This window comes from Aptenodytes forsteri, unplaced genomic scaffold, assembly GCF_000699145.1.
Source record: "Aptenodytes forsteri isolate BGI_AS27 unplaced genomic scaffold, ASM69914v1 Scaffold241, whole genome shotgun sequence".
NCBI lineage: Eukaryota > Metazoa > Chordata > Aves > Sphenisciformes > Spheniscidae > Aptenodytes > Aptenodytes forsteri.
The window spans coordinates 9,775,316-9,787,814 of record NW_008795252.1 but is presented as its reverse complement, the minus strand read 5'-3'; the positions used below and the strand labels follow the sequence as shown (position 1 = coordinate 9,787,814).

Here is a 12,499-nt window from a genome sequence, read left to right as displayed (position 1 = left end):
AAAGTGTAGAATAAACCCCCAAAAGGAAGTCTAATTTTTAACTTTCTTAAGACTAATAATGCTGAAGAGCACGGTCCAGAAAATGGCCCTGCCCTGTTTTCTACAGATGTAGACCTCCAGTTTATTGTTGGATTTAACTGACGGCTAGTGAGTCATTCAAAATTATTTATTCCCTTTCTCAAAATACATGCCTTTCTATTGCTTAAATACATTCAAAGAACCACTGATGGTAGGGAAAAAACCATACTGCATACATGTTAAAGCAGTCAAGTAATGTATAGAAACTGAGAAATTTGGAAGAAATATTTTGAGAAAGTTTGACTCCTTGACAATGTAGCACTAATGAATTCTAATTCTAAGTCTTGTGTGACTTGGTCTGGAAGGATTTTTCCCAAATTCTCTCTAGCTTGAATACAGACTAGCAGTTCTCTGTCTCTTATTTTAAGCCTTGTGGCTGTTGTGTTAAGACCTCTTTATACTCTGAGTTCTATATTGCACCATATTGGTTTTTTTGGTATAAAACATTTGCTTTACAGACTGTGACTACAGATGCAGTTACATCATGTGCATGGTCTAGGATCAGGGGATCAAAGTTGTATCTGCAACGTGACTTCTATTCTGTAAAATACTTTATACTTATGAGAACTCAACTTTAACGAAAAACAAATAGACTAAGAGATAAGTAAAAGTAGTAAGGTTCTTTTTTTATAGTATTTGATACTTTGTATAAATAGTCTAGTTAGTAAAATCAGAGAGTACCTAAAGCAATAAAAACAGTTAGCAGATATTATACCTGCATAGGAAAATGTTTAACCCATTTAACTCCGCTTCAGGTTTGAGGGTTTTATTTTTATAATGACTTACAGTACTCATTGGATTAAGAAAGGGGTTTTCACAGAATGCTATGGACTTACCAGAAAAACAGTTTCTACTGTCTTGTAGACAAGCTTTTAAATTCAAGAAACTTCAAGATTGGCATTCAGTAATTTAAATACATTCCTATCTAAATCCTACATTTAATGACAGCCAATTAAGTTGCTTTACACGAGTCATAATTCTAAAATCTGGCAAATAAGGATTTTATGGTTTTTGTGAACTTTCAGCAAGCTTACTGGTTGGACTACTCTTCCTTTTTTACAGGCAGTTAATAGGTCTGTCAGTTTTAAAAAGTCTGTCTTGCTCTAAGCTTTTTCAATACAATTGTGAACTTTGAAAATTTTTTTTTTTTTTAAATCTGACTAGGGGATTTGCCATGTTTCTAAATGTTATACTAAATTTGAAGACAAATTTGTTTTGCAGTTACAAAAATATCTACCGTGAACTGGAACAGAATATCAAAACAGCAGATGCTGTTGAAGACTTGCGGTGGTTTAGAGCTAATCAAGGTCCAGGGATGTCAATGAATTGGCCTCAGTTTGAGGTAAGGTCAGAGTACTTAAAACCCAGACTTGTTTTGTCTATTTTTTCCTCTTTGCTTTTTGTCATATTCCTTTCTGGTGTAACTCTTAAATTCAGGCTCCCAGCAGTGAATTTTCTCGTTTTTACAAGTCATAGTAGTTTTCTTTTCTTGATTTCCATTGGGCTCTTATCCCCCAACTTTTGGAGATGATTATATCAGGCACCTATTTAAAGAGAAAAGGGGTAAAACAGAAAACTATAATTTTTTTTTTTTTAAGCTAAAGTCATTACTGAAGTCATTAGTAAGCCATGGCTTAGTCAATACACCTCTGACACCTGTGTATGTTATCTTATATGTTTTACTTCTCCCCTTTGGTGTCAGATTTCAGTTTGAATCTCCTTGCTGTTAGCAGGTAATTATAGTGTAGACAGCAAAGACTTCGAAAAAGTTTGAACTAAATACTTCAATCAGTCCTGAAAATTGGTATTTATAAGTCTTAACTAGGTTTTTCAATACTATTATATTAAAAAAAGTTCCCCCTTTAACCAGTTGGTAATTTTATTGCTGAATGCAATAAAAGGATTTTAAGGATCCTTAAACTGGATTAAACTTAAGGATTTTAAGTAGTGCTCTGCTAACACAGCCTACAAGAAACAAGTACCAAAATGTATCGGTGCAGATCATACTACCAGAGTATCAAATAGCTGGAATTGGGATGAGTTTGTCTGACCAGAATCATGGGTTTGGTTGAAATAATTTCTAGGCATTAAATTAATGAAGTGGAACCATCAGCTCTGGAGTGTTCACTGTTCCCTTATTAACCCTAATGGAAAATATCACTTGTTTTTTGAGATACCGAGTAACTTTAGATTAGAAGGTTTGAGGAAGCAAACTCACAATAGTACTGCAGAATTTCTTTGCCTGAAACACTGAACTACAGTTACTTCTGCGTGGGGAAGTTACCATCCTTTTTCATAAGCATTATAATTAACAGATTAAATACTGTTGTTACTATTTTTCTAATCAAGTTTTTTCTCATTTACATGCTACAAGGATGACGTAAGTAAAAAAAAAAAAGTCATGATCAAATGAATATGAAATTGCATTATAAACTGCAAATATGCTTAGGTCAGTGGTCTTTAAACTATGGTAACTCAGAAATCCAATATGTATTTGTACAAAGTTAAAATAATGAGGTACCTCTGAAAAGCTGGCCAGAAATCACTGAAGACTGACTGTGCAGCATGTGTAAACCAGTAGTAATAGCAACTCGCAAAATCTTCATTTCCCGTTAAAAATACTTATCTCAAATGCTATCTTTTGTATAGCAAACTATCTCCTGACTTTTTTTTACCTTTAAGGCTTCTGAGATGAAACAAGTCTCAGCATAGGATATTTGCTTGCATCCAGTTTGTTCTCTGTTGGTTCCAGCTTTATATCAGTATGCAGCTTAGTTTGACTTGATAGGTAGAAGTTGTGTTTAGGTCTCACCATGCCTGTCTGTCTGCCTTCTGAAACATCTCAATGGTTCAAAACATCAAGGAGGGGATGCTTTACAAATGGCATCATGAGTCTTGTCCACAGTTGTGTTAATTTGAGCCTTAACTCTTATGGATGGCTTTTAAGGACAATAAAATTCACTAAATCTAGAGTGAAGTACCTTAAGGGCTCAAATCTTAGGAACAGGAGAAGTGATATACAATGAGTTTAAAAATGAGCTTCTTCGTAGGTCATTCTCGGAGCACTTCTTGAGAAGTAAGCCCTGTCTTAAATTAGATTATAGTACCTTTTTAAATTAAATGTAAGGTTTACCTTTTAAAGCCAGATGTCTTGGCATTATTTGAAACAGTGAGCCCTCACAGTACAACTTTCAAAGAGCTGCACTGGCCAACTCCTTTGATTTCTCCAGTTGTCTGCCAGATGTCTGGTATTTTAAGTCTTTTCAAGGTGTTCAGAATGCTAAGCAGGGAAGTACAGATAACCTTGGGATTGTGCGAGTAGCAGAGATATGTTTGCATTGCTAGGGTAGGAACTAGATGAGAACTATAACAAACATTTAGAGTAACTTATCTTTTTAATAATTATTTGTACTGTTGTATGTATAGATGTATGTTCTATAACTCTGAAAATTAAATGTGATAATTACTTGTTCAATTAAATTTCTTAATCACATTTTGGATTTATTGATAGGAATGGTCTGCAGATCTGAATCGCACTCTCAGTAGAAGAGAAAAGAAGAAGGCTTCTGATGGAGTGACTCTGACTGGTATTAATCAGACAGGAGATCAAGTTTCACAGCCTAACAAACATAGCAGGTATTTTTTTTCATGCCTAAAAAAACTAATTGGAAAGGACTGTTATCTTCAAGTACACTAAGCTCTACAGGATCAAAAAGCCACTGTCCAACCAAATGTTAATTATCTGTGAGCATTTTTAGTGATGTGTTTCCGCAGCTCACAAAATATTTTGGGAATTATTCTCCATTTTACAGTTCTCTTTCCATTGAGAATTAAAAGAAACGTAACATCATGAGAAACTGAACTTTCTGTAGCTAATCTGGTAGCTAGTCTGTTGCTATCTTCCCATGTCTAGAAATGACAATTATACTTTGAAATCTTATCTTGCAAAATGTTTATTCACTTCAGAATTCCGGATGTGATTAATACAAAACTGTTAACATCAGCTACTTTAGAAAGGAATGAAACTGGCTAGAAAAATCACACTGCCTTTTATTGCAGGCAGTAAGAGAAAGAAATTATGGTCCACGAAGTATATTCTAGTTCTGGAGGAATGTATTGTATGTGAGACTTTCTGAAATCTTTTGGGTCTTATGCTACACTTGATAGATGTTTGGGTTTTTGTTTATTTGGGCTTTTTTTGGCTGGAGAAGGGGTCTGCTAAGAAACTGCTTAGTGGGACACCAGTGACAGTGTTCTACTCTTAAACAGATAGGGTCACCATAATGCTCTTTCTTTTCCAAATTAGCAGTCTTAGTGTCCAGAGTAACACAGTGCAGTCAGTACAATCAAGTTACAATCCCTTTGAAGATGAAGAAGATACTGGGAGTACTGTCAGTGAAAAGGAGGACAATAAGATCAAAAAGTTGGTGAAATGTTGTTTTTTTTAATTGTTTTCACACTTGCACTTTCTCTATCCAGGGTTTTCTATTTTTGGTTCCTATAACACTATGCCGGTCAGTGCATGAAGTCTCTTTAAGCGGTTATGTAAGCAACACTGTAACCTAACTTGTCTTTCCTAACAGATGCCATATCTGTTGCCTTGATCTTTGGTTTGAAACTACTGGGGTTATTGGCAGTTGCTAACAGAACTGCTGTTTCTTTTTTCCTTCCTTTACCAGTCCTATAAAATGTTAAAACTGACGGGTTTTTCTAGTGAAACTGCTTCTGGAGCTTTACTGCTCTGTGTGTTCTCGCTGAATAAATCTGCTTTTACGATTGCTTTCTTTTTATTTAGGACCTTCTCAAACAGCTGCCTGTTACTTCAGTATACACACTAGGAATGTCATACCGCTATCTTAAATGGCATGTGCATGCTCAACAGTGAACTTTTCTTTAAATGATCAAGTTGTTGCAGTATAATGAAGTTTCTTTATTGGTGGATTGCGACGTACAAAAAGTGTTGAAAGCTATTGTAGAGGTGCATAGAGATTTGGGAGGAAGGTTCTGCAAAGCAATTTAAATGTCTTATCCTAAACCAGATAATTCCTCTCATCTACTACCTGCATACCTTTTACCTTTCTAGAGTAAATAATCCCATGGATTATACAGGTTTCTTGATAGAGAAGTTTTTGGAGTTTGTGGGGAGGTTGTCTTTGATATCTTTTTTTCTTTTGCCTTTTTCTAACTTTGTAAATGTAATGCAAGAATGCTTTTTTTTTTTGAATGAGGCATTGTCAGCTAAAGATAGGTGAGAAGATACCAGAAATAAAGTTTCAAAACTGGGTTTGAGTGGAGTTTAAGCTTAATTAGGGGAACTGATATCTTAGTGGTACTTCTAGTCTCCTATTTTAAGAGCAGAAAAGAATAATTTCAAAATTGTTTTCAGTGTTAGCAGCTATGAAAAAAACCAAAGCTACCCTACAGATTGGTCTGATGAAGAGTCCAACAATCCCTTCTCTTCCACTGATGCAAATGGAGACACCAATCCATTTGATGAAGATACCTCTCCTGCAATGGAGGTGAGAGTACGTGCACTCTATGACTATGAGGGCCAAGAGCAAGATGAACTCAGCTTTAAAGCTGGTAAGTTTACAGCATTCACTTAAAATATTTATCAAAAGTAGAAAGGGGGGGAGGAGGTTTTCTCTTCAGCTTTTATTTTCTGAAGTCACGTGTTTCTCTGAATATACAACTCTACTTACAGGATCCTATCTAACCCTCACCCCTCCTGATAGCGCTTCTTAGTATCCCCTGTTTGGAAGCACTGACTTCTAAATCTGTTTGGAATGTGTTGGGATGCATCTGTTGGGGATATTCCTTTCTTACCATCTCGTGTTAAACGAAATGAGCTGCAGAACTGATAATCCTATCTCCTCCTTTTCTTAGTTGGTGACAGTAACAGCTGCTGCTTTTAGCTGTCCAGAAATGCCAACCCTACAAAGTTGGTTTTCTTAAAGGAAAAGCCTACAGCAGCTAATCTTAAAACAATATCTAATCAACTGGTATTTTTTCTGTTCAAACTGGAAGCATCCCTTTTTTGGCCTCCAACTTCCTACAGTGCTAACTTTTTAAGGTTGAAAACTTAGCCATGGACAGACAATTTTTTTCTTCTCTCTTTCCATCCCCCTTCAGTGTATGTTAAGCACAGTAACTGTCTTTACCTGGGTGTTTTTGTCTTGCATTATATTAGGGTACACTTACTATACATCTCCCTTCTCAGGATGTTTTATTTCCCTTGAGCCATAAACCCTGTTCCTTTTTTACCTCACTGCTATAGAAGTTGAGAGAACAGAATAGAGGCAACTGTCAGGAGAGACCTGTGACACAGTATGTTTACACATATATGAAGTTGGCACAAAGGTATGATGGCTGCACGCCATGGATGCTGCTGCCTCCAGTTTGTCTGGGCTGGTTCTACCAGCCGTTGTGCGCTGTGCGAGTGCCTGGGCAAGCTTACTCAACCCCCGAAGTCGGAGACTTCAAGTTTTTCATAATCTGGCCAGCCCGGAGGCAGCACCCTCTAGTGATGAAAGGTGAAATCTACATGCTGTCCATGCCTTTCGAGCTCCAGTTTCAGCCAATTGTTCTACTGTCTTCCCCAGAATTGCACATGAGAAGTTTACCAACCAGGAATTCCAGAACAAGATTGCATGAGTAGTTTAGCAAAAGCAAACAGAACTTCAGTTTGTGAAAATGAGATAGGCATTCTCATTGATCTTGTCTCTTTTCCCATTTGCTTGTCATTTACTCCCTTCTCCTGTAATGACTGACTTAGTTGTAGAGGAAAAACAGGATTCAAGTGTTGAAAGAAAGTTTGAGAAGACTTTTGGTGTTCTACTTCCCTTTCACCTGGGGTTCGTAAGAAGTATGCTGCTTCTACACCATCTACAGTGGGTCTTAGATGGATGTTATGGCTTAAAGTTAATGTAGTAAACAAGTCAATGATGTAGCTAAGTAGTGAACCGCTGGACTTCCATTCTGCTTGTGGAGAAAGGTGGTGCTCAGAACAGTGTATTTGCAGGTCATATTCTAAATGCAGTTTGTTTTTTAAACCAAAACCCACCATAACTCGGGTTATGGTGCTCCTACCTTTCACTTGCCTCCCTCCTTTTTTAGTAGTGAAACTCTATACATCTGACTCTTCTTCTTTGTAGACAAGTATTGTAGGCTTCCAGAGAGGAGGAATGGGTTAGCTTGTCCGTTAACTTTTGCTGAATTGTGCCCTGACAGAAGGACAGTAGTAACAAAACATCTGGAGCTTTCTCTGGAATGCACAGCAGCTAAAATTATTCTTCGTTCTGTAGACTTTAACTGCTCCTTTTTTCTCAGCAGGGGATGGAAGTGTGCTAATCCTCTTGAAATATATGTATTGTGCCTGTCAAGCAACAGGATGGCATTCCAATAGTTTACAGTAACAAGCCTTTCAGTGGCAAAACTATGCAATGTTTATACACACAGATGTAATGGTTAAATACAAAGTTAGGCATTCTGTGCTTTAGTACCAGCTGTGTGACTTGCATTAAACTATTTGAACCAAGTGGTTCTCTGTGAGGTCTGTAGAAATAAAGTACAGGAAGTATGAACTGTAAGAGATGTATGTAGGCTTAACTTAAAAATAGCTTAATACCTTTGAAGGAAGAGCATTAAAGTACGTTTTAACACCAAATTATATGATTGTATCAATCATAGGAAAGGGGTCACATGCTAGACTATGAATCCCCTTACAGAAGCTGAATTATAGAATGGCTACAGTCAAACTTACTTAGGTTTTAGGCAGAAGTATTGGTGTGACTTAGGTTTACACTGAACGTACGAAAGACTAAGCAAAAAAATTCACCAGGTCATGCAGGAGCCAATGTAAAATGTACTCGCTCCTGTGCTCCTATGTAAACTATGCCTAGACTCCTAAGCAGCTGTCAGCAGAGGATTAGTGCATTTTAGGGATCTGTTTAAATGTATGCAGATATTCTCAGATGGGATTTCCTTGGATATTCAAAGAATTTGCCTATAAAGCTTTTGTGATCACTTTTATGTACATGCTGCAGTATATATGCTCTGCATAGGGTCCATTAAATGTACTTTAATACATGAAACTCCTTTTTATTAGTGGAATGCTTTATACATCTGTCTCTTTTTCTTGGCAAACAACTGTGGGAGGCTTCCAAAGAGGACAAATAACTTTGTTTATTCATATCTTATGAGAGGTTTTATAGTTGTGTAAGAAGATGGGACACAACCATTTGCTATATGTCTAGCTCACCCAACTGTGTCTCTGCCATGGCTGAGAATAAATATCTACAGTAAATGTAGACCATGCAATGTTGTCAAAATGTGTTATTGTATATGCTATCTTTATCACAGTTGTTAAAAACTGTTTTTGTTGTAACTGTTGTGCAGATGACACTTAAGTGGTAATATTTTCATAGACCTCCAAGATCACTGAGTTTCCAAGTCCTAGCTGTTAATGCAAGTGCAACTGCATTGGGGCTTACTGTTAATGCAGTGTGGCTTTTGATAGTCATTGTTTTCACTCTTTATTAAAATACACTTCATAGAAGTGGCAGGAAAGCTTGAAATGGTACACTCTCATTCTGCAGTGCTAGAAATGCTGGAAAAATTGTAAAATGTCTCCATAAGCAAAGTATAGTCCATAGTGCCAAACATTTGTTCATAATGTTCTTTTATTAGTTATCTGGTAAACTTACAAACTAGAGGAGAAGAGGCTTTAACCTTTTTTAGCTAACAGAGGAGCTATAGAAGATATGTTAAATCTTCCCAGATATATGAAGCTTGTCCATTTCTACCAAAGAATTGATAGTCCCTAGACTAGTCTTTGTTCTCCTAAATGATACCAAGACTGTGTATTTATAGCCATTTGGGACTCTATTAAGTGGTTAATATCTTCAGCACGTATTTCCTATTGCTAGCTAAGATGAAACACAAATCAGTTTTATCTAGGGAAATAATTTGACGCAAAGAAGTTGTACACGAGGAGATAATTGTTACTTAGTCTGGCCTTTTTTGCCTGGCTGAGGTGGACATTCATTTGCTCATATACAGCATCTTGGAGTCTGCAGACTCTCTAATGCTGAAATATTTCCTGAGGATGTAGAAAATCAGATGTGAATGATAGTCAAAACGAGGTTATGTTATAGTTCATAAGTAAAGGTTATGTTATAGTTCATAAATGTCTGAATGGATAATCAGTGTTAGCTTTTTGCTGCGTAAGTTAGCAAGCAAATTCTTAGTTATTTTTTCTGGAGCTACAACATCAGCTTCCAGCAGTATAAAGCTAGAGCAATAAAAGGGAAAGTTAAATCCCAATCCTTATATTTCTTAAAACAATGAGGAAAGGGGAGAGAGAGAGAGATGTGTAACAGTGTAAGATATAAGATTCTTTTGAATCTTTCTGCATCACAACTTAGTAGTGATGAAAGTCACTGAAAAGTTGCAAGTATAATTCAAGAAAAATTTACTGCCACGTCTTAATGTTTGTAGCATTTTCCTCCTTACGTTCCACAAGCTCTTAGAAGAGTATATATTGACAGTGAGCCTAATGAAACATTTATTTCACTTGTACTGACATTTTGTTGAGGGCCAAAAACGTAGGATTATTCTGCTTGTTTAGAGGTAGTTGCACTATCCACAACTATCTTTGTTCACAACCTTTAGATATAAAGGAGTCTTTTATCTTATAGTGAAATAACACTCTATATAACTTCAAAAGTTTGCACTCTTTGTTGTGCTTTAAAAAAATGCTATGACCTTTTTGAAATGCCATCAATGTAATGTTTTAGTTTCCTATTTTCTTGAAATTGGAGGCCTTTCATCCCATATGTAAATCTAAGTGGTATTCTTCGTATCAAAAGCATGAAGACCAAAGAAGGGAGGCTTTCTGTTGGGGCCTGGGGTGGGCAGGGGAAGAAAAGCGGACATGTAGATAACTGTCATATTATCTTCCTGTTGTTACGTAAAAGGTTACAGCTTGTTAACGATGTTCCTTTTTGCAGGGGATGAGTTAACTAAAATGGAGAATGAAGATGAGCAGGGTTGGTGCAAAGGACGTCTGGACAATGGACAAGTTGGTTTATACCCAGCAAACTATGTAGAACCAATCCAGTGACAAAGGACAAAGTTAATACAGAAGTGTTACAAAAGCTCTGTAGGCCTGTACAGTATATATTTAAAGCGAGAGGAAGCTGAATGATGTATAGAGTGTATATATTTTAATGAAAAGGCGAGAGCTTGATACTGAAATCATGGCGATTTAAAGACAAAGTTTGAACTAATAATTTGATATTGTTTTCACAACTTGTGCACAATGCAAAGGAAAGGGGTTAGGTTGAAAAAATAGTATGATAGGAAAAATACTTTTTAAGCTTTTTCTTCCCACACGGTCTGTTATTGTGACTCCTAAACATTTTTGCATTTTCTATGCTTGTGCCTCATCCTACCCTAGGTATGTGGCTTACGCTCACTTTTGTTTAATCAGTTATTTTAAGTGACCTTCAGTAACTTGCAACTTGAATTTTAAAGATTATTATAGTTAATTTTCTATTTGTTCTTAGCGATGTCTGAAAGATGCAGTATTTTTTTATTTAAATGCTATGTAGTTAAGCACCTTTTTGTATGCTTGGATTTATCAATTAATACTTAAATTATGACATAGATTTAGTCACCAGTTGACTGAATGAAAACTCTTTCCATGTTGTAGTAATCTTTCTATGTTGTCAGCATGGCTTGAAGTTGTAAAACAAATACTGTATTTAATAAATATCTGTTACAGAAGGTTATTTGTAGCAGAGATATCTGCAGGTGTCATGGGTTGGGATTCTATTATGAATGTTGTTTACACGGTTTGACACTTAAACTAAGAGTTTTCCATCTAGATCTTAAATGGCGCTCAAAAGAAAGATAAATTATGCATAAGCCCCAGAGTTGTAGCTATTTCCAGCACACATTTGCAGGGGGAAAAAAAAATCTCCTTTAAACTGCTAATGATTTTTGGGTGATTTGAGATGTTAAATCTGTGAAGACTAATTTTTTGAACAGAGAAGACTGTAAAATAGACTAAATGCTTTTTATTAAGAGCCTATCTATGTTGTGTATATGTACATATAATTTGATATTCCAAAATATAAAGAGCATGGCTATTAGTTATCAAGCCTTTTGATGTCAATAAGATTTAGACTGTTTTAAGAGTTTAAATTATAGGTATATTTAAATCTGCTTTCCTGCCATATTCATCACTGTACCATAGACAAAGTATTCTGTGATTAGATTTTCAGAAGTACAGTAAATACACTAACATACTCAAAATCAGTATTTGTGGATAAACTTGTGGGTCAAAATATAAACTAGCTTTAGTCCTTACATGGATTATTGTAGCAGAACACTGTAAAATCTACATTTGTTTGCAGTTACAACTCGGTCATCTGTAATCGTGTCAAATAGTATGCATTTGTGACATTTAAAACTGGGTTGTAAAATTACAGCAGATTTGTGTTTAAAAAAAAAAAAAAACCCTAAGTATCAGGTAAGTAGATATGCTATGTTAGGAAGCTACACTGTAATGAAGCTAACAAATCTATTTTGAGGTAACTATAAAACACTGTTGGTAGTCTTGGACTTTATCGTTTTGCTTTTTGAGCTTATAGATATATTTAGTCATGATTTTCAATGAATCAAAATGTGCAAGCTTAAAAAGTGGATGTATGTATGTGTCCGTCAAGGAAAACTTATCAACATAATTGTTCATCCACAAGATGGTTACTAAAATTGTCAGGAATTACTGGTTTGGGTCTCTGTATTGTAAAATATTTTAGAAAACAATAAAATCTGTTAATCTCTTAAATACACAGAATGCACCTCTTACTATTTCAACGTATGTGAAAATAGTCTTATGAAGCAAATACTCTGCGTTTCATTGCAATTCAAGGTGACAAAATCTGCATTGTCTAAAAGAGCCATAAAGAGGAGTATGACACTAGTAACATTGTGCCGTTAACAAAAAAGAGGAGGTGCAGTGTACAGGGGCTCTTGGCAAGGCATTCCAGCAAAATGTTTATGGAAGAAGAGGAGACCGTGTCTTTTATGGGTATGCAAAATCTACTGTGATGCTGCTTTCTGTGGTATAGTCAAGTCTGATATAGCTTGGATTTTTTTTTTTGCGATATCTGAATCTTTTCTGCCTTTTGTGAGAGGTTTTTTTTATTGTTGACTGGCAGTGATTACTGTAGTAGTGTCTGTGATGGCTAGCTGAAAGTTTTATCTCATCTCCCCCACCAATACTGCATCTTTTAATCTAAATAAAGTACTAGTTTTTTATGCTGGATGTCCAGTTTGGTGAAGGCACCATAGAATCCAAGTGGAAGGGACCAAGGGAGGTCTCTAGTGCAGTGTCCTATTTAAAGCACAGTCA

At 35.9% G+C, this 12,499-nt stretch overlaps 1 protein-coding gene across 3 annotated transcripts in view; it reads left to right on the top strand.

Moving 5' to 3' along the window:
• PACSIN2 (protein kinase C and casein kinase substrate in neurons 2) overlaps positions 1-11,941 on the top strand; it is a 29,581-nt gene extending 17,640 nt beyond the window's left edge. Inside the window, exons 6-10 of one of the 3 annotated variants that reach the window (XM_009279042.1) lie at positions 1,300-1,420; positions 3,590-3,714; positions 4,388-4,501; positions 5,465-5,661; positions 10,089-11,941. In XM_009279042.1, coding sequence (XP_009277317.1) covers positions 1,300-1,420; positions 3,590-3,714; positions 4,388-4,501; positions 5,465-5,661; positions 10,089-10,201 — 670 coding nt within the window. In that variant the 3' untranslated portion in view covers positions 10,202-11,941. Of the gene's footprint in view, positions 1-1,299; positions 1,421-3,589; positions 3,715-4,384; positions 4,502-5,464; positions 5,662-10,088 lie in introns of all 3 variants that reach the window. The other 2 variants (XM_009279041.1, XM_009279043.2) reach the window with 2 other exon arrangements.
• Positions 11,942-12,499: the final 558 nt, after the last annotated feature.